Source organism: Oncorhynchus gorbuscha, linkage group LG03 (assembly GCF_021184085.1).
Source record: "Oncorhynchus gorbuscha isolate QuinsamMale2020 ecotype Even-year linkage group LG03, OgorEven_v1.0, whole genome shotgun sequence".
Classification (NCBI taxonomy): Eukaryota; Metazoa; Chordata; class Actinopteri; order Salmoniformes; family Salmonidae; genus Oncorhynchus; species Oncorhynchus gorbuscha.
Window position 1 is genome coordinate 83,114,210 of NC_060175.1, and position 22,073 is coordinate 83,136,282.

Here is a 22,073-nt window from a genome sequence, read left to right on the forward strand (position 1 = left end):
CACCTGGCAAACACTCCAGGCAAGATAAAGCAAACACTACCCACCTGGCACTCCAGGCAAGATACCTGGCACTCCAGGCAAGCTAAAGCAAACACTACCCACCTGGCACTCCAGGCAAGATAAAGCGAACACTACCCACCTGGCACTCCAGGCAAGATAAAGCGAACACTACCCACCTGGCACTCCAGGCAAGCTAAAGTGAACACTAAAGGTATTTAACAAGATTTCTAAATTGTATTTGAACCCAGATCTGATGGCAGCGAAAATGTGGGGGAGTGGAGACACTCTTCTCAGTCCTCTTCAACTGTGGACAGCATCTTCTGCATCTCCTGGGCTGAAGCAGTTGAGATACTCCTTTAAGAGGCAGAAGAAGGGGGAAACAGAGTGTTACATCCATGCAAAGCTGTGCCAAGGCCAGGGGCCATCCTCATAGTTTGTTTTGACTGGCCTCTGCTACACTTACATTTACATTTAAGTCATTTAGCAGACGCTCTTATCCAGAGCGACTTACACACAAGACACAGCTTACTCTGTTTTTATAATAAGCTGTTTTTAGAAATGATCAACTTTAATGAGGCAAATGGGGAAACTAAAACTGCAAATTAAAAAAATAATAATAATTTTAAACCTAAAAGCACCAACAGGGGTAAATGGTGAGGTCCTTCTGATCCTTCTGAAAATGTTAGGGCTTTGTCAAGCAACTAGTTACAGACAACATGACTGTAAATCGCTTTGGATAAAAGCGTCTGCTAAATGGCATATATTATTATTATTATTATTATAACAACGAAAAACAACTTAGCATAATTTACATGTTAAAAAAGATATAATATATATATTTTTGTATAGTAGTGGTGTGCGGCGAAACTAAAAATGTGGACTCAATAGTAAACTTTGTGACAAAAGCACCACATTTAGCACAGAAGTAGATGTATGTATCCTGAAATTACAGTCGTGGCCAAAAGTTTTGAGAATGACACAAATATTAATTTCCACAAAGTTTGCTGCTTCAGTGTCTGGATATTTTTGTCAGATGTTACTATGGAATACTGAAGTGTAATTACAAGCCTTTCACAAGTGTCAAAGGCTTTTATTGACAATTACATGAAGTTGATGCAAAGAGTCAATATTTGCAGTGTTGACCCTTCTTTTTCAAGACCTCTGCAATCCACCCTGGCATGCTGTCAATTAACTTCTGGGCCACATCCTGACTGATGGCAGCCTAGTCTTGCAGAATCAATGTTTGGAGTTTGTCAGAATTTGTGGGTTTTTGTTTGTCCACCTGCCTCTTGAGGATTGACCACAAGTTCTCAATGGGATTAAGGTCTGGGGAGTTTCCTGGCCATGGACCCAAAATATCAATGTTTTGTTCTCCGAGCCACTTAGTTATCACTTTTGACTTATGGCAAGGTGCTCCATCATGCTGGAAAAGGCATTGTTCGTCACCAAACTGTTCCTGGATGGTTGGGGGAAGTTGCTCTCGGAGGATGTGTTGGTACCATTCTTTATTCATGGCTGTGTTCTTAGGCAAAATTGTGAGTGAGCCCACTCCCTTGGCTGAGAAGCAACCCCACACATGAATGGTCTCAGAATGCTTTACTGTTGGCATGACACAGGACTGATGGTAGCGCTCATATTGTCTTCTCCGGACAAGCTTTTTTCCGGATGCCCCAAACAATCGGAGATGGGATTCATCAGAGAAAATGACTTTGCCCCAGTCCTCAGCAGTCCAATCCCTGTACCTTTTGCAGAATAACAGTCTGTCCCTGCTGTTTTTCCTGGAGAGAAGTGGCTTCTTTGCTGCCCTTGACACCAGGCCATCCTCCAAAAGTGTTCGCCTCACTGTGCATGCAGATGCACTCACACCAGCCTGCTGCCATTCCTGAGCAAGCTCAACTTTAGAAGACGGTCCTGGCGCTTGTTGGACTTTCTTGGGCGCCCTGAAGCCTTCTTCACAACAATTGAACTGCTCTCCTTGAAGTTCTTAATGATCCGACAAATGGTTGATTTAGATGCAATCTTGCTGGCAGCAATATCCTTGCCTGTGAAGCCCTTTTTGTGCAACGCAATGATGACGGCACGTGTTTCCTTGCAGGTAACCATGATTGACAGAGGAAGCCCAATGATTCCAATCACCTCACTCCCTTTGAAGCTTCCAGTCTGTTATTCGAACTCAATCAGCATGACAGAGTGAACTCCAGCCTTGTCCTCGTAAACACTCACACCTGTGTTAAAGAGAGAATCACTGACATGATGTCAGCTGGTCCTTTTGTGGCAGGGCTGAAATGCAGTGGAAATGTTTTTTTTGGGGGGGATTCAGTTCATTTGCATGGTGAAGGGGGAATTTGCAATTAATTGCAATTCATCTGATCACTCTTCATAACATTCTGGAGTATATGCAAATTGCCATCATACAAACTGAGGCAGCAGACTTTGTAAAAATTAATATTTGTGTCATTCTCAAAACTTTTGACCACGACTGTACGGGCCTTCAGAAAGTATTCATACACCTTGACTTTGTCCACATTTTGTGTTACAGCAAGAATTCAAAATGAATTAAATGTATTTTTTCTCTCACCCATTTACACACAATATCCCATAATGCCAAACAAAAACACGTTGCATTTTTTTAAAGAAAAAATGTAATCTATAAATATCTAATTTGCATAAGTATTCACATCCCTGAGTCAATACATGTTAGAATCATCTTTGGCAGTGATTAAAGCGGAGTCTTTCAGGGTAAGTTTAAGAGCTTTCCACACCTAGATTGTGCAACAGTTGCCCATTATTCTTTGCAAAATTCTTCAAGGATTGTCCAATTTGTTGTTGATCATTGCCAGACAACCATTTTCAAGTATATTTAAGTCAAAACTGTAACTAGGCCACTCAGGAACATTCACCATCTTCTTGGTACTGTAATCAACTCCAGTGCAGACTTGGCCTTGTGTTTAGGTTATTGTCCTGCTGAAAGGTGTATTCATCTCCCGGTGTCTGGTGGAAAGCAGACTGAACCAGGTTTTCCTCTTTGCCTTTGACTTTGCCTGTGCTTAGCTCCATTCTGTTTATTTTTTACCCTGAAAAACCCAGTCCTTAACAATTACAAGCATACCCATAACATGATGCAGCCACCACTACGCGTGAAAATATGGAGAGTGGTACTCAGTAATGTGTTGTATTACTTTTTTGCTGTATTACTTTAGTGCCTTGTTACAAACAGGATGCATGTTTTGCAATATTTTTAGTCTGTACAGGCTTCCTTTTTTTCCACTGTCAATTAAGCATCCTTCCTAACTCCAGCATCTGAGTTAGGAAGGACACTTGTATCTTTGTAATGACTGGGTGTATTGATACAACATCCAAAGTGTAATAAGTTCATGCTCAAAGGGATATTCAGTGTCTGCTTTTCAAAAATGTGTACCCATCTACCACTAGGTGCCCTTCTTTTCGAGGCATTGGAATACCTCCCTGGTCTTTGTGGTTAAACCTGTGTTTGAAATTCACTGTTCGACTGAGGGACCTTAAAGATAATTGTATGTGTGGGGTACAGAGATGAGGTAGTCATTCAAAAATCATGCCAACCACTATTATTGCACACAGAGTGAGTCCATACAACATATTACATGACTAGTTAAGCAAATTTCTACTCTTGGAACGTATAAAAAAGGGGTTGAATACCTATAGACTAAAGAGATTTCAGCTTTTCAATTTTAATGAATTTGTAAAAATAAAATAAAAACATTATTGTGTGCTGGAAAGTAACAAAAAAATATATAATTTAATCAATTTTTAGAGAATCTTGTTTCTCATGGTCTGAGTGTCCTTTAGGTGCCTTTTGGCAAACTCCAAGTGGGCTGTCATGTGCCTTTTACTGAGGAGTGGCTTCCGTCTGGGCCCGATTGGTGGAATGCTGCAGAGATGGTTGTCCTTCTGGAAGGTTCTCCCATCTCCACAGAGGAACTCTAGTGCCCCGTGAAGAATGACCATCGGGTTCTTGGTCACCTCCCTGACCAAAGCCCTTCTTCCCCTGCTCAGGTTGGCCAGGTGGCCAGCTCTAGACCTGATATAGACACTGTGTTCTTTTCCAAATCATGTCCAATCAATTATAATTACCACAGGTGGGCTCCAATCAAGTTGAAGAAACATCTGAAGGATTATCAATGGAAACAGAATCCACCTGAGCTCAATTGAGTATCATAGCAAAGGGTCTGAATACTTATGGACATTTTTATTTTTACTCGCTTTGTCATTATGGGGTATTGTATGTAGACTTTATTTAATCAATTTTAGAATAAGGCTGTAACGTAACAAAATATGGAAAAAGTCAAGGGGTCTGAGTACTTTCTTAATGCTTTCTAAAAGGCTGATGGCATCGGCGCCCACATTGCCCATATTGGTGGCCATCTTAGGTCATACCGGTATGTCGGATTAGCTCTAAATCACCAATTTCTTAGCTTCTGAGTATCACAGAAATACAACACTTTGAATGAATAACAGACAAAATGTTCATAACATGTGGCTATGGATGAAATGCATCAAATTAACAACTTAAATTAAAAATATATATTTTGAAACATTAAACTTGTGTGGGACAAATTGTGTGGGAAAGTCCCGCATTTTGGCCCTTTGTTCCACGTCCCCCAACCAAACAATCATGTCCCGCATTTTATTAACAAATTCAAACACCACTAATTTAGAAAAAAAGGTTGATTTGTCCCCGTATTTCAGTCACACATTCCAACCTGTCTCTTGCAGTCATGTTGCGCTTACATATACAGTTGAAGTGGGAAGTTTACATACACTTAGGTTGGAGTCATTTAAACGGGTTTTTCAACCACTCCACAAAATTCTTGTTAACAAACTATAGATTTGGCAATTCAGTTAGGACATCTACTTTGTGCATGACAAGTAATATTTCCAACAATTGTTTACAGACACATTATTTCCCTGTATCACAATTCCAGTGGGTCAGAGGTTTTCATACACAAAGTTGACTGTGCCTTTAAACAGCTTGGAAAATTCCAGAAAATGATGTAATGGCTTTAGGAGCTTCCGATAGGCTAATTGACATGATTTGAGTCAATTGGAGGTGTACCTGTGGATGCATTTCAAGGCCTACCTTCAAACTCAGTGCCTCTTTGCTTGACATTATGGGAAAATCAAAAGAAATCAGCCAAGACCTCAGAAAATAAATTGTAAACCTCCACAAGTCTGGTTCATCCTTTGGAGCAATTTCCAAATGCCTGAAGGTACCACGTTCATCTGCAAAAAACAATAATACGCAAGTATAAACATCATGGGACCACACAGCCATCATACCGCTCAGGAAGGAGACGCGTTCTGTCTCCTAGAGATGAACGTACTTTGGTGCGAAAAGTGCAAATCAATTCCAGAACAACAGCAAAGGACCTTGTGAAGATGTTGGAGGAAACAGGTACAAAAGTATCTATATCCACAGTAAAACGAGTCCTATATCGACATAACCTGAAAGGCCGCTCAACAAGGAAGAAGCCACTGCTCCAAAGCCGCCATAAAAAAGCCAGTCTAAGGTTTGCAACTGCAAGTGGGGACAGATATTTTTTTTGAGAAATGTTCTCTGGTCTGATGAAACAAAAATATAACTGTTTGGCCATAATGACCATTGTTATATTTGGAGGAAAAAGGGGGAAACTTGCAAGCTGAAGAACACCATCCCAAACGTGAAGCACGGGGGTGGCAGCATCATGTTGTGGGGGTGCTTTGCTGCAGGAGAGACTGGTGCACTTCACAAAAAAGATGGCATCATGAGGAGGAAAATTATGTGGATATATTGAAGCAACATCTCAAGACATCAGTCAGGAAGTTAAAGCTTGGTCGCCAATGGGTCTTCCGAATGGACAATGACCCCAAGCATACTTCCAAAGTTGTGGCAAAATGGCTTAAGGACAACAAAGTCAAGCTATTGGAGTGGCCATCACAAAGCCCTAACCTCAATCCTATAGAACATTTGTGGGCAGAACTGAAAAAGCATGTGCGAGCAAGGAGGCCTACAAACCGGACTCAGTTCCACCAGCTCTGTCTGGAGGAATGGGCCAAAATTCACCCAACTTATTGTGGGATGCTTGTGGAGGCTACCCAAAACGTTTGACCCAAGTTAAACAATTTAAAGGTAATGCAACCAAATACTAATTGAGTGTATGTAAACTTCTGACCCACTGGGAATGTGATTAAAGAAATAAAAGCTGAAATAAATCACTATTATTCTGACATTTCACATTCTTACAATAAAGTGGTGATCCTAACTGACCTAAGACAGGGAATTTTTACTAGAATGAAATGTCAGGAATTGTGAAAGTGAGTTTAAATATATTTGGCCAAGATGTATGTAAACTTCCGACTTCAACTGTGTATATAATAAGGATGTTGTACTGGAGATGTTAAACACTTCTCCAATCATTACTAGGATCTGATCTTCTGCACAGAGCAAGACGAGACATAGGCCTATCGTCAACCAATTACATTTCTCATACTTTCCAGCAAAATTCGAGCTAAACTTGGAGAGGACAGTTGCCTAACTACTTACAAAAATGTTGCTTCTGACGAAGTGCTACAAAAGTAAGTAAATAGCCATGTTTGACTGAAATAAGGCAATTTTATCTAACTTGTGAGGCTCTACATGCTCATTAGTTGCTCATTTAACATATTTGCTGTATAGCCCCTTTGGAAAATGTAAATGTATTGTTGAAAATGTGAAGACAAACTTTAAAAAAAAAATGTGAATCACAACAGCATTGCCCCCAGTTTGGGAATATCTGCTCAAGTAGAATTCACTCTTCTCCTACTCAGGTGTTTTAACAGTTGATAATCATATAAAATTGACATGCTGTACCAAAATGAACGAATGGCAGGTGTCAACACAATTGCTCATTAGATGACACATTCAGAGTACTACATTTCACATACTATAAAAACCTTTTGTTTTTTTTGCATACTATTTAGTACGCTAGTATGGGTATTCAGAAACACCCAGTGTCTTGGAAGATCAATGATGAATTAGTATTCTACATAACCAAATTTAACAGCATAGTATAATGTTACTGTTTTAGGATGGTTAGCTGAATAGACAAACAAATATATATACACACTACTGTTCGAAAGTTTGGGGTCACTGAGAAATGTCCTTGTTTTTCTGTGAAGGGAGTAGCACACGGCGTTGTATGAGATCTCAGTTTCTTGGCAATTCCTCGCATGGAATAGCCTTCATTTCTCAGAACAATAATAGTGACAAGTTTCTCAGAGTGAGTTATTTGTTTCTGGCCATTTTGAGCCTGTAATCCAACCCATAAAATGCTGATGCTCCAGATACTCAACTAGTCTAAAGGTGGCCAGTTGTATTGCTTCTTGAATCAGCACAACAGTTTTCAGCTGTGCTAACATAATTGTGAAAGGGTTTTCTAATGATCAATTAGCCTTTTAAAATGGATTATCTAACACAGCGTGCCATTGGAACACAGGAGTGAAGGTTGCTGATAATGGGCCTCTGTACGCCTATGTAGATATTCCATAAAAAATCTGCCGTTTCGAGCGTCATTTACAACATTAACAATGTCTACACTGCATTTATGATCAATTTGATGTTACTTTAATGGACAATTTTGTTTTGCTTTTCTTTCAAAAACAAGGACATTTCTAGGTGACCCCAAACTTTAGAATGACATTGTATATTGTGGACAAAATACAAAGGCATTTGCCACTATGCAGAATATGCTTGTATTGAAACTAAATAAAGGAAGAATATATCGTTTGTTAACACAATCGGCTCTAATTTGCTCACACAAAAAATATTTGAAAATCAAATGAAGGGTTTACATGTGTAGTTTGGACATTTAACCTGTAAAATTCTGGCAACATTTTTTATTCATGTAGTCGCCCCTCCCCAGCGAATTTCCGCAAAATCCTGCTGTTGGTCACCCTAAATTGTACAATAAATGTGTGATAATAAATAAATATCTGGTTATTTGGGGGAATTTGAATGTTTTACTGCTTGAAAGACAGTGTCTCTTTGTAATCATTACCAATTTGGGGTCAATAATAATAACCTCCGTTGGCACCCCTTAAGCAAAAAATATGTTGGGTGCTTTTAGGGTTAAAAGGTAGAGTCAGTGATGCACAGAGAGCAGAATCGGACCGACTTCCGCAACAACTAAGACTGCGAAGCGTGAGACAAAATTGTTTTGGTCCTGTAGCTATTGCCATGCAGCAGCGTGAAGCACACCCGTGCAGATCCTCTGAGTGCATCATCGTCTTGCATTGTGCTCTCCTGCAGTAACTGACGTTTATCCTACTGCTTGTGGAAAGGTCATATCACTGAGTCTCAGTTGAAGGACATAAGTAACATCATAAACATATGTAAAAGAGCGAGACATTCATACAAAAAGACAACACTAACTTGGCTTTGTGCCAACTCTGCTCCCTCAGGGTCCTCAAAGGACTGCATGCTGGGTAGAAAGGGGGCCAGGGGCCGTCGAGATTGAGGTAGGTTGCCAGCGCTGTAGAGGCGCGGTCGCTTCACCTGGTCGTGACTGGACAGCGGGGTGAAACTGTTCCTCCGTAGGAATGTGGCAGGAACGACGTCATTACGGACTTTATCCTGGTGAGACAAGATTAAGAGAATCAGAAATGAGAGAAATAAAGTATTTTTCACCGTGTGTGTGTGTGTGTGTGTGTGTGTGCGCACATGTGTGCACAAGCCTTGCTTGCTACACTTCTTGTGAAAATAATCCAGCTGGAACAAACAGAAGATTGAAGGTGCTTTGCGGTTCCTTTCCCAGACATGTTATTCTCCCTCCATTTAACAGGGCTATTCTCAGGAAAAGGCAGTGTGGTCATTTTTATGAGTGTGACGCCCACACCACCAGGGACATCTGGTTAACACACTGTACTGGGGACAGCACTGAGGTCTGTTCACACCAGAACTACAATCCCATCAGAAAATATTCATACCCCTTGACTTATTCCACATTTTGCTGTGTTACAATTAAACATGGATTAAAGATATGTTTTTTCCTCATCCATCTACACACAAAACCCCATAACGACAAAGTGAAAACAATTTTAGCAAATCTATTGTAAATAAAATACAGAAATATCTAATTTACATAAGTATTCACACCCCTGACTGAATACTTTGTCGAAGCACCGTTCGCAGTGATTACAGCTGTGAGTCTTTCTGGTTAAGTCTAAGAGCTTTCCACACATGGATTCCACACCTGGATTGTCCATTATTCTTTTCAACATTTTTCAAGGTTTGTCAAATTGGATATTGATCATTGCTTGACAACCATTTTCAGGTCTTGCTATAGATTAGTACAAGTCAAAAGTTTGGACACGCCTACTCATTCAATTGTTTTTATTTTCTACAATGTAGAGTAATAGTGAAGACAAAACTAATGAAAATGTAAAAAAATATATATATATATATTCTTCAAAGTAGCAACCCTTTATCACAGCTTTGCACACTCTTGGCATTCTCTCAACCAGCTTCACCTGGAATGCCTTCCAGTCTTGAAGGAGTTACCACATATGCTGAGCACTTGTTGCCTGCTTTTCCTTCATTCTGCGGTCCAACTCATCCCAAACCATCTCAATTGGATTGAGGTCCGGTGACTGTGGAGGCCAGGTCATCTGATGCAGCACTCCATCACTCTCCTTCTTGGTCAAATAGGCCTTACATAGCCTGGAGGTGTGGTGGGTCATTGTCCGGTTGAAAAACAAATTATAGTGGGACTAAGCGCAAACCAGATGGGATGGTGTGTCGCTACAGAATCCTGTGGTAGCCATGCTGGTTAAGTGTGCCTTGAATTCAAAATAAATCACTGATAGTGTCACCAGCAAAGAACCCCCACACCTCCTCCTCCATGCTCAGCGTCTCACAATGACACGGCGGTTGGAACAAAAATATAATTTGGACTCAGACAAAAGGAAAGATTTTCACCTGTCTAATGTCCATTGCTCGTGTTTCTTTACCCCAAGCAAGTCTCTTCTTCTCATTGGTGTCCATTAGTAGTGGTTTCTTTGCAGCAATTCGACCATGAAGGCCTGATTCACCCAGTCTCCTATGAACAGTTGATGTTGAGATGTGTCTGTTACTTGAACTCTGAAGCATTTATTTGGGGTGCAATCTGCGGCTGGTAACTAATCAAATGATCCTCTTCAGCAGAGGTAACTCTGGGTCTTCCTTTCCTGTGACGGTCCTCATGAGAGCCAGTTTCATCATAGAGCTTGATGCTTTTTGCAACTGCACTTGAAGAAATTTTAAAAGTTCTTGACATTTTCCGGATTGACTGACCTTCATGTCTTAAAGCAATGATGGACTGTTGTTTCTATTTGCTTATTTGAGCCGTTCTTGCCATAATATGGGACTTGGTCTTTTCCCAAATAGGGCAATCTTCTTTATACCACCCCTACCTTGTCAGAACACAACTGATTGGCTCAAATGCAGTAAGAAGGAAAGAAATTCCACAAATTAACTTAAGGCACACCTGTTAATTGAAATGCATTCCAGGTGACTAACTCATGAAGCTGGTTGAGAGAATGCCAAGAGTGTGCAAAGGTATCATCAAGGCAAAGGGTGGCTACTTGAAGAATCTCAAATATATTTATTTGTTTAACACTGTTTGTTACCACATGATTCCATGAGTTATTTCATTGTTTTGATGTTTTCCCTATTATTCTACAATGTAGAAAATAGTACAAATAAAGAAAAATGAACTTTGCCACTCAGGAACATTCACCGTCTTGTTGGTAAGCAGCTCTAGTATAGATTTGGCGTTATGTTTTAGGTTATTGTCCTGCTACAAGGTGAATTCATCTCCTAGTTTCTGGTGGCATGCACATTAAACCAGGTTTTCCTCTAGGACTTTGTCTGTGCTTAGCTCCATTCAGTTTATTTTTTATCCTGAAAAACTCTCCAGTCCTTAAGGACTACAAGCATACCCATAATATGATGCAGCCACCACTTTGCTTGAAAATATGGAGAGTGGTACTCAGTAATGTGTTATTGGATTTGCTTCAAACATAACACGTATTCAGGACAAAAAGTGAATTGCTTTCCCACATCTTGCAGTATTACTTCAGTGCCTCGTTTAAAACATGATTAATGTTTTGGAATATTTGTATTCTGTACAGGCGTCCTTCTTTTCACTCTGTAAATTAGGTTAGAATTGGGGAGTAACTACAATGTTGTTCGTCCATCATCAGTTTGAGCCATTAAACTCTGTAACGGTTTTAAAAAAAGTTACCGTTAGCCTCATGATGAAATCCCTGAGCGGTTTCCTTCCCCCCGGCTACTGAGTTAGAAAGGAAGCCTGTATCTTTGATGTGAATGGGTGTATTGCTAAACAAATCCAAAGTGTAATTAATAACTTCACCATGCTCAAAGGGATATTCAATGTCTACTTTTTATTTAAAAAATTCACATTTGCCAATAGGTGCCCTTCTTTGCGAGGCAATGGAAAACCTCCCTGGTCTCTGTGGTCGAATGTGTGTTGAAATTCACTTCTCGACTGAGGGACCTTTGATAATTGTATGTGTGGGGTACAGAGTTGAGGTAGTCATTAAAAAATCATGTTAAACACTATTATTGCACACAGAGTGAGTTTATATTGTGACTTGTTAAGCACACCTTTACAACTGAACTTATTTAGGCTTGCCATAACAAAAAAGGGGTAAAATACTTACTCAAGACATTTCATCTTTTCATGTTTAATTAATTTGTAAAAATGTCGAAAAAGATAATTCCACTTTCACATTATGGGGTATTGTGTGTAGGCCAGTGACAAAAAACAACTATTTAATCCATTTTAAATTCAGGCTGCAACACAACAAAATGTGGAAAAAGTCAAGGGATGTGAATAATTTCTGTAGGTACTGTACTGTATAACCAGAACACAGGGAATCTCCTGATTAGATTACATTACATGAAATAGGCCCTTTGTGTGGTTGAGGGTGGAGACGGTGCGCTGGCTTTTTATAAGAACAATTTCACTACAAAATAGAACGCTTCAAACCACATCGCCACAGCTCAGCCAGATGGTAATGACTTGGCTGTTTACTGTCAAACTGACCCTTGAGGGAAAGTCTTCGGATCAGTGTTCAGAACTGGCTACATCCGTTACAGAGAGGGATACAGGAAATAAACCTATGAAATTAAGAAGAACGCACAGTAGATTGAACAGAGATATGGCAAGGAGAGCAACTCACTAATGGCCTATCCCGGTGAGTGTTCACAGCCTTCACTTTCAGGTCAAACATGTCCACTTTGCAACCTGGCCGAGAGATGGAGAGAATAACAGTCAATGTTAACCTGAGAGAGGGAGAAATATGTGGATTCTGAGACAGATTAGTCTTGGATGAGATATCCTACCATAAGCCACAGGGGTGAGCTTTAGAACCGTGTGGAGGGGACACTTCAAGTAGGGCAGGTCATCTGTGCCAACAGAAACAAGAATGTCAATGACTTCACTTAGAACATTACACGTGAGATCTATGCATCATCTCAAGACAACTCAATCTTACGCATTTCAATGACACATGACAGTTAATGATACATATTTATTTTTCAGGGATTATATTTAGATTAGATGATATCATTACTCAATAGTTTGCATTACTTCCCTTTCATGACATCTGGGATCAGGCAGTGACAGACAGAGGTGCCCAGTCACAGACTTACTAGAGTTTAAAATGCTCTTTTAGGTACAAATCACTTTTGCTCCTGACTTGACAGACCTTTAAGAGGGCCATGTGACATTGTTAGCCTCAACTTAATTACCTCGACTAACAGGTGCCACCGCATATCGACTCTGTACCAGGACCATCTGTATATAGCCTCACTATTGGTTACACAAAACATGCCGTTTAATTTTATTGTTTTGCATTGTTGGTTAAAGGCTTGTAAGTAAGCATTTCCCTAAGTATTTGACACATGTGACAAATATAGTTTTATTTTACTTTCTGTCCCGTTTCATCCAGGATGAACATGAGCAAGTGTTTTTTCACTCAAAACAAGCAGATGTAAATTAAGAGGAGTGTGTTTGTATCCTAGCCAAAGTAAATGAGTTTCCTAACACAGGGCTGTGTCTATATGCGAATCTCCATGTTTATATAAATGAGATTGTGTGTTTGTACCTGCACTCTTATCCAGGAAGTAAGCGAGCAGGCATCGCATGACAGCCTGGTGGCAGATGACCAGCACGTTGCCTTGTCTCTCCAGTTCCATGATGACTGGCTCTAACCTCTGCACTAGGTCCTGGTAGGACTATGGAGGGGGGAGGGACAAACTGAGCTCAATGACTCAATAGGCCAAATAGATCTCTGTAGAGAAGAAAGAAAGAATTACCTCTCCCCCTGGGTAGCGGTAGTGGTATTTGTCCTGGTCCCTCAAGGAAAACTCCTCAGGGTAGGTTTTCTCAATTATATCATAGGTCATCTCCTCACACACACCCTGAGAAACAGAAATATGTCATTTTAAAAGACAATCATGATTTAACAATGTAACCACTACCATGTTTTGTAACCACTACCAGGTCATTAGTGCACTGTGGTACTGACTGCATCGATTTCGTTGAGTATCTTCCACTGCTCGTAGGGCACCCCAAGCTCCTCAGCAGTCTGGATGGTCCGTCTCAGCTGGCTGGTCCACACCTTTAGGTCTGACAGACTATGCTCCTCCACAAAACCCTTAAGCGCTCCAGCAAACTGAGGATTAGAATAGGCATAGTAGGTTTAATAGTGTACGTAAGAGGGAGATGTCATATAGTGATTAGGTGATTTAAGAACAGAGTTGCACCACCTTTTGCCCTCAGAACAGCCTAAATTTGTCAGGGCATGGACTCGACAAGGAGTTCCACAGGGATGCTGGTCCATGTTGACTCCAATGCTTCCCATAGTAGTGTCAAGTTGTTTGGATGTCCTTAAGGATGTTGGACCATTCTTGATACACACGGGAAACTGAAATCCAGCACCGTTGCAGTTCTTGTCACAAACCGGTGCGCCTGGCACCTACTACCACACCCCATTCAAAGCCACTTCAATCTTTTGTCTTGCCCATTTACCCTCAATGGCACACGTACGCAATCCATGTCTCAATTGCCCAAAGGCTTAAAAGTCCTTCTTTAACCTGCCTCCTCCCCTTCATCTACACTGATCGAAGTGGATTTAGCAGGTGACATCAATAAGGAATCATGGCTTTCGCCTGGTCAGTCTGTCATGGAAAGAGCAGGTGTTTCTAATGTTTTGTACACTCAGTGTACATAGAATACAGAGCAACATAGCAAGAGCTAGCACAATTTGACTCTACTTGTATTGATGTACTTAAAGAGAAGTCGGGGTACCTTTTTCCCTTGAACAGACAGCATTGCGTCACCCCCGATGCGTCCCTCCACGTTGTGGTCGCTCTCTCCGTGCCGACACAGGTAGATAGAGTGAGAGTGCACGTGGATGTTCATGAGGTAGTACACGATCTTGCTCTGGATGTAGTCCTGCACCCTGTTGACCAGGAAGCTCCGGCCCACATTGATGACCTGGATGAAGGACAGGTCCCTAGGGGTCAGAGGTTAGACTGGAGGTCAACATGTGTGACCTGATAGCATCTTTATCCCATGCAGACTGATCATGAAGATATACTCATCAGTAAAATGAATTCTCAATAGTTGGGAGAAATCAAAGAAATTGAGACATACGAACATTCAATAAAATTATACTGAACATGTTTCATGAGCTGAAATGAAAGATCCCGGACATTTTCCATACCGCACAAAAAAACATATTTCTCTCAAATGTGAAAACATTGGTTTTACATCCCTGTTAATGAGTATTTATTCTTTGCCAAGATAATCCACCACCTGACAGGTGTGGCATATCAAGAAGCTGATTAAACAGCATGATCATTGTCTATTGATCATTGATTGTATTATTTCAATGTAGAGCCTCTAGCCCTGCTCAATATACCTTATCCAACCCTTTAGTTCCACCTACCACACATGCGATGACATCACCTGGTTTAAATTATGTTTCTAGAGACAATATCTCTCTCATCATCACTCAATGCCTAGGTTTACCTCCACTGTGTCCACATACTACCATATCTTTGTCTGTACATTATGCCTTGAATCTATTTTATCGTTCCCAGAAACCTGCTCCTTTTACTCTCAGTTCCGGACATACTAGACGACCAGTTCTTATAGCCTTTAGCCGTACCCTTATCCTACTCCTGCTCTGTTCCTGTAGAGGTTAATCCAGGCCCTGTAGTGCCTAGCTACACTCCTCTTCCCCAGGTGCTCTCCTTTGTTGACTTCTGAAACCGTAAATGCCTTGGTTTCATGCATGTTAACATGAGAAGCCTCCTCCCTAAGTTTGTTTTATTTACTGCTTTAGCACACTCTGCCAACACGGATGTCCTAGCCGTGTCTGAATCCTGGCTTAGGAAGACCACCAAAACCCTGAAATTTCCATCCCTAACTATAACATTTTCCGACAAGATAGAACTGCCAAAGGGGGCGGCGTTGCAATCTATTGCAGAGATAGCCTGTAGAGTTCTGTCTTAGAGAAAAATATTGATCTCATCCCGTCAGTAGAGGATGCCTGGTTATTCTTTAAAAGTGACTTCCTCACCATCTTAAATAAGCATGCCCCATTCCAAAAAATTAGAACCAGGAACAGATATAGCCCGTGGTTCTCTCCAAACCTGACTGCCCTTGACCATCACAAAAACATCCTGTGGCGTTCTGCATTAGCATAAAATAGCCCCCGTGCTATGCAACTTTTCAGGGAAGTTAGGGACCAATATACACAGGCAGTTAGAAAAGTTAAGGTTAGTTTTTTCAAACAGAAATGTGCATCCTGTAGCACAAACTCAAAAAGTTCTGGGACACTGTAAAGTCCATGGAGAATAAGAGCACCTCCTCCCAGCTGCCCACTGCACTGAGGCTAGGAAACACTGTCACCACTGATAAATCCACTATAATTGAGAATTTCAATAAGCATTTTTCTACAGCTGGCCATGCTTTCCACCTGGCTACCCCTACCCTGGTCAACAGCCCTGCACCCCACACAGCAACTCACCCAAGCCTCCTCCACTTCTCCTTCACCCAAATCCAGATAGCTGATGTTCTGAAAGAGCTGCAAAATATGGATGCCCTACAAATCAGCCGGGCTAGACAATCTGGACCCTCTCTTTCTAAAATGATCTGCCGAAATTGTTGCATTCCCTATTACTAGCCTGTTCAACCTATCTTTCGTATCGTCTGAGATTCCCAAATAATGGAAAGCAGCTGGGGTCATCCTTCTCTTCAAAGGGGGAGACACTCTAGACCTAAACTGCTACAGACCTATATCTATCCTACCATGCCTTTCTAAGGTCTTCGAACGCCATGTTAAACAGATCACAGACCATTTCGAATCCCACCATACCTTCTCCGCTATGCAATCTGGTTTCAGAACTGGTCATGGGTGCACCTCAGCCGTGCTCAAGGTCCTAAACGATATCATAACCGCCATCGATAAGAGACAATACTGTGCAGCCGTATTCATCGACCTGGTCAAGGCTTTCGACTCTCTCAATCACCACATTCTAATTGGCAGACTCAACAGCCTTGGTTTCTCAAATGATTGCCTTGCCTGGTTCACCAACTACTTCTCTGATAGAGTTCAGTGTGTCAAATCGAAGGGCCTGTTGTCTGGACCTCTGGCAGTCTCTATGGGGGTGCCACAGGGCTCAATTCTCGGGCCGACTCTCTTCTCTGTATACATCAATGACGTCGCTCTTGCTGCTGGTGATTCTCTGATCCACCTCTATGCAGACGACACCATTCTGTATACCTCTGGCCCTTCTTTGAACACTGTGTTAACTAACCTCCAGGCAAGCTTCAATGCCATACAACTCTCCTTCCGTGGCTTCCAACTGCTCTTAAATGCAAGTAAAACTAAATGCATGCTCTTCAATCGATTGCTGCCCGTATCCTTCATTCATGCTGCCAAACATACCCTCGTAAAACTGACCATCCTACTGATCCTCGACTTCGGTGATGTCATTTACAAAATAGCCTCCAACACTCTACTCAACAAAATGGATGCAGTCTATCACAGTGCCATCCATTTTGTCACCAAAACCACATATACTACCCACCACTGCAACCTGTACGTTCTTGTTGGCTGGCCCTCGCTTCATACTCATTACCAAACCCACTGGCTCCAGGTCATCTACAAGTCTTTGCTAGGTAAAGCCCCACCTTATCTCACTGGTCACCATGGCAGCACTCCCATCCCCAGCACGTGCTCCAGCAGATATATCTCACTAGTCACCCCCAAAGCCACTTCCTCTTTTGGCCGGCTTTCCTTCCAGTTCTCTGCTGCCAATGACTGGAACGAACTGAAGAAAAAGAAGCTGGAGACACATCTCCCTCACTAGCTTTAAGCACCAGATGTCAGAGCAGCTCACATTTCACTGCACCTGTACATTGCCCATCCAACTACCTCATCCCCATACTGTATTTATCTTGCTCCTTTGCACCCCAGTATTTCTACTTGCACATTCATCTTCTGCACATCTACAATTCCAGTGTTTAATTGCTATATTGTAATTACTTCACCACCATGGCCTATTTATTGCCTTACCTCCCTTATCTTACCTCATTTGCACACAATGTATATAGACTTTTTTCCCTGCTGTATTATTGACTGTATGTTTGTTTATTCCATGTGTAACTGTGTTGTTGTGTGTGTCGAACTGCTTTGCTTGATCTTGGCCAGGTCGCAGTTGTAAATGAGAACTTGTTCTCAACTAGCCTACCTGATTAAATAAAGGTGGAAAAAAACAGGTGCACCTTGTACTGAGGACACTAAAATGTGCAGTTGTCTCACACAACACGTCTCAAGTTTTGGCAGTATGTACAACCCGGCCTCACAACCACGTGTAACTGGCTTTGCACAACCAAAGAATTTCTACACCAACTGTCAAAAAACGTATCAGGAAAGCTCATCTGCGTGCTTGTCATCCTCACCAGGGTCTTGACCTGACTGCAGTTTGGCATGGTAACCAACTTCAGTGGGCAAATGCTCACCTTCAATGGCCACTGGCAACCTGGAGAAGTGTGCTCTTCAGGGATGATTCCAGGTTTCAACTGTACTGGGCAGATGGCAGACAGAGTGTATGGCGCCATTATTTTGCTGCTTTTACTACACTGCTCAAAACAATAAAGGGAACACTAAAATAACACATCTTAGATCTGAATTAATGAAATATTCTTATTAAATACTTTTTTTCTTTACATAGTTGAATGTGCTGACAACAAAATCACACAAATGATCAATGGAAATCAAATTTATCAACCCATGGAGGTCTGGATTTGGAGTCACACTCAAAATTAAAGTGGAAAACCACACTACAGGCTGATCCAACTTTGATGTAATGTCCTTAAAACGAGTCAAAATGAGGCTCAGTAGTGTGTGTGGCCTCCACGTGCCTGTATGACCTCCCTACAATGCCTGGGCATGCTCCTGATGAGGTGGCGGATGGTCTCCTGAGGGATCTCCTCCCAGACCTGGACTAAAGCATCCACTAACTCCTGGACAGTCTGTGGTGCAACGTGGCATTGGTGGATGGAGCGAGACATGATGTCCCAGATGTGCTCGATTGGATTCAGGCCTCGGGAATGGGAGTCAATGCCTTCCTATTGCAGGAACTGCTGACACACTCCAGCCACATGAGGTCTAGCATTGTCTTGCATTAGGAGGAACACAGGGCCAACCGCACCAGCATATGGTCTCACAAGGGGTCTGAGGATCTCATCTCGGTACCTAATGGCAGTCAGGCTACCTCTGGCGAGCACATGGAGGGCTGTGCGGCCCCCCAAAGAAATGCCACCCCACACCATGACTGACCCACCGCCAAACCGGTCATGCTGGAGGATGTTGCAGGCAGCAGAACGTTCTCCACGGCGTCTCCAGACTCTGTCACGTCTGTCACATGTGCTCAGTGTGAACCTGCTTTCATCTGTGAAGAGCACAGGGCGCCAGTGGCGAATTTGCCAATCTTGGTGTTCTCTGGCAAATGCCAAACGTCCTGCACGGTGTTGGGCTGTAAGCACAACCCCCACCTGTGGATGTCGGGCCCTCATACCACCCTCATGGAGTCTGTTTCAGACCGTTTGAGCAGACACATGCACATTTGTGGCCTGCTGGAGGTCATTTTGCAGGGCTCTGGCAGTGCTCCTCTTGCTCCTCCTTGCACAAAGGCGGAGGTAGCGGTCCTGCTGCTGGGTTGTTGCCCGCCTACGGCCTCCTCAGCGTCTCCTGATGTACTGGCCTGTCTCCTGGTAGCGCCTTCATACTCTGGACACTACGCTGACAGACACAGCAAACCTTCTTGCCACAGCTCGCATTGATGTGCCAACCTGGATGAGCTGCACTACCTGAGCCACTTGTGTGGGTTGTGGACTCAGTCTCATGCTACCACTAGAGTGAAAGCACCGCCAGCATTCAAAAGTGACCAAAACATCAGCCAGGAAGCATAGGAACTGATAAGTGGTCTGTGGTCACCACCTGCAGAACCACTCCTTTATTGGGGGTGTCTTGCTAAATGCCTATCATTTCCACCTGTTGTCTAATCCATTTGCACAACAGCATGTGAAATGTATTGCCAATCAGTGTTGCTTCCGAAGTGGACAAGAGGGTGAGAGGGTGAGAGGATGTTCTGCTCCAGCTGTCAGAAAAGAGAATAGGTGTACTAGTTAGATATGGCACGTTGTGGGATGACATTACGCAAATATTCTCCAGTTTTAGTCCCTAGAGAGGAACATTATGAAGACAGACAGATAGTCAGGGATCTTACTTTGTTATGTCTGTTCTCAGATATGGAGCGCTGCAAAAGCTGCAAAATCCTGTCTGCAGATGAAGAGGTCCCAGTGAATGTCCCAAGAGACTGCTGGCACATTCTTGTATGCCATGGGTTGCATATGTGCTTATGTTAGCAAATGTTGTACACAACAATACAGCTAAAATGTCACACACAATGTAGGCTACAAACTTATTATAACTGTAGCAGGCCAATCCTTCTCCTGGAGGTATGCAGGCTTCTGTTACAGCCCAGCACTAACACACCTGATTCAAGTTATCACACCTAATGAGTTGATAATGTGTGTTATTGCTGGGCTGGAATAGAAGCCTGCTCACCCAGTAGATCAGGAAGTGGATCAAGGTTGGCCACCTCTGGTATGGACTTTTGTTCACCTGAAATTATGCTTTAATAATAAATTGCCTACTTACTAAAATGTCTAACATTTACAAACAGGTTAATTGTTTGTAGATTTTGAAATTATATTTTGATGAATTCAATGTTGATTCATTGAAGTAAAGTGTTTAAACTTATATCTTAACTTTATTCAAGATGAACTAATGTTAAAGTTATTTCATCACAGATCACAATTCTGCAATAAAAAGGTGTGAAGGGGATCTGTCTCTAATTTGCCTGTGTTTGTTTTGCTTTCACAAATTAACATTATTTTGATGTCCAGTTGGGAGCTCTCCAATCTATAATTACACCAGTATAAGCTAACCATAAACCAGATTTTCTACATTATTCTTCTGGCATGAAATTGTTCAGTGCAACCCTTGTATTCTTGGTACATTACTGTACATGAAAATAAGGAGCTGCAAATTTGTTGGCTAATAGAAATGTCAAAATGGGAAATAATATGGTGTGGGGAGCGTTTATGAGAATTATTTTAGAACACAGAGACAAATTCTGAAGGGCAATGGTACGGAGGAGGATTGCAGAGATGTTGGTGGGTTGAGAGAGATTTGCACAACAATGTTTGCAAGTCAAAGCCACAATTTCCTTTACCCAAAGTACCCATTGGTGTATTTGACAGGAAGTGAGCTATCAACAATGTCATGACACCAGTATAATGAAGGAACAATAAGCTACAATGAGAATCATAAAGTTAAGATACTATAATCCAATTTGTAGCACATTACATGGAAATTCATGCCTAGTGTATCATTTACAATGTTACATTGCATGTTACTGACGATTCCCATCTTTTGGTGGGGAAATTTCACAACTGCATCTTTGATCACAGTTCTGACTTCAACTGATGAATTTGGAAGTGGTTGAAACCTTACGTAAGGCCTAAGTCATGGAAAACAATATTTTGAGTGGTATGCAATTAAGTTTCAGGTCTAGCCACAGCACTATCACAGCAACTTTGAACTTTTTGAAATATGCTCACTGTGCCCTGGATGAGAAGTTGCATTTTAACATCATTCAACAGAATCTGTCAAATTTGAAGCTTGTTTTGAATTCCTTTAAAACAAAATGCATGGTATTTTCCAATACTAAACACTCTGGAAACCATGTAATTACAACCTTGGAAGGAAGTTATATAGAGTAAGTCAAAACGTACAAATATCTGAGAGTTTGGGTGGTTGAGAAGTTTAGCTTCACAAGCCATGTAGAAAACCTTGCCAGGAAACTCAAAACTGTGTATTGGGTTTTATTAGACAAAGCTTGCTTTTCCTTTGTCGCTAGAAAATAGTTGATCCATTGTACTTTTATTTCTGTATTGGACTATGGTGATACAATTTATGTGAAAGCCTCAAGCTCTACACTGAAGGCTCTCCACTATCATGAAGCCCTTCGTTTTGTCACTAATCAGAACCTTCTAACTCACCATTGTGATCTCTACAGTGCTGTCGGGTGGACAAGCATTTCGCCTACACCCTCAAGAACATCTGCTAAACGCGTGTATGTGACCAATACAATTTGATCACTAGCAACACGTAGTCTCAAACACGGGTACATTCTTATTTATAATGCCATTTTAGGAAAACTACCATTTTATCTACCCTCTTTTCTTGTTTGAAATGAAAACATACAAGCTCAGATCTCAATCTTCTTGTTTTATGCTAAGAGTCCCAAAAATGTGAACTGAGCCTGGAAAAAAGGACCTTTCATTAGGCCCCTCTAAGCCAACCTAAAACTCCAGGGCCTGGTGTCCCAGGAAGAGTTCAAATGACAAATAGATGAACAGATTATTGTT

General features: G+C 41.7%; 1 protein-coding gene across 9 annotated transcripts in view; it reads right to left on the reverse strand.

Moving 5' to 3' along the window:
- LOC124032064 (6-phosphofructo-2-kinase/fructose-2,6-bisphosphatase 2-like) overlaps positions 1-22,073 on the reverse strand; it is a 31,871-nt gene that overhangs the window by 2,921 nt on the left and 6,877 nt on the right. For 7 of the 9 annotated variants that reach the window (XM_046344104.1, XM_046344107.1, XM_046344101.1 and 4 more), the window contains 8 exons: positions 14,370-14,577; positions 13,588-13,734; positions 13,376-13,480; positions 13,165-13,294; positions 12,401-12,463; positions 12,238-12,302; positions 8,426-8,626; positions 66-354 (listed from right to left, as the gene is read on the reverse strand). In XM_046344104.1, the coding sequence (XP_046200060.1) occupies positions 301-354; positions 8,426-8,626; positions 12,238-12,302; positions 12,401-12,463; positions 13,165-13,294; positions 13,376-13,480; positions 13,588-13,734; positions 14,370-14,577 (973 nt within the window). In that variant the 3' untranslated portion in view covers positions 66-300. The remainder of the gene's footprint in view (positions 1-65; positions 355-8,425; positions 8,627-12,237; positions 12,303-12,400; positions 12,464-13,164; positions 13,295-13,375; positions 13,481-13,587; positions 13,735-14,369; positions 14,578-22,073) is intronic. The other 2 variants (XM_046344108.1, XM_046344102.1) reach the window with 2 other exon arrangements.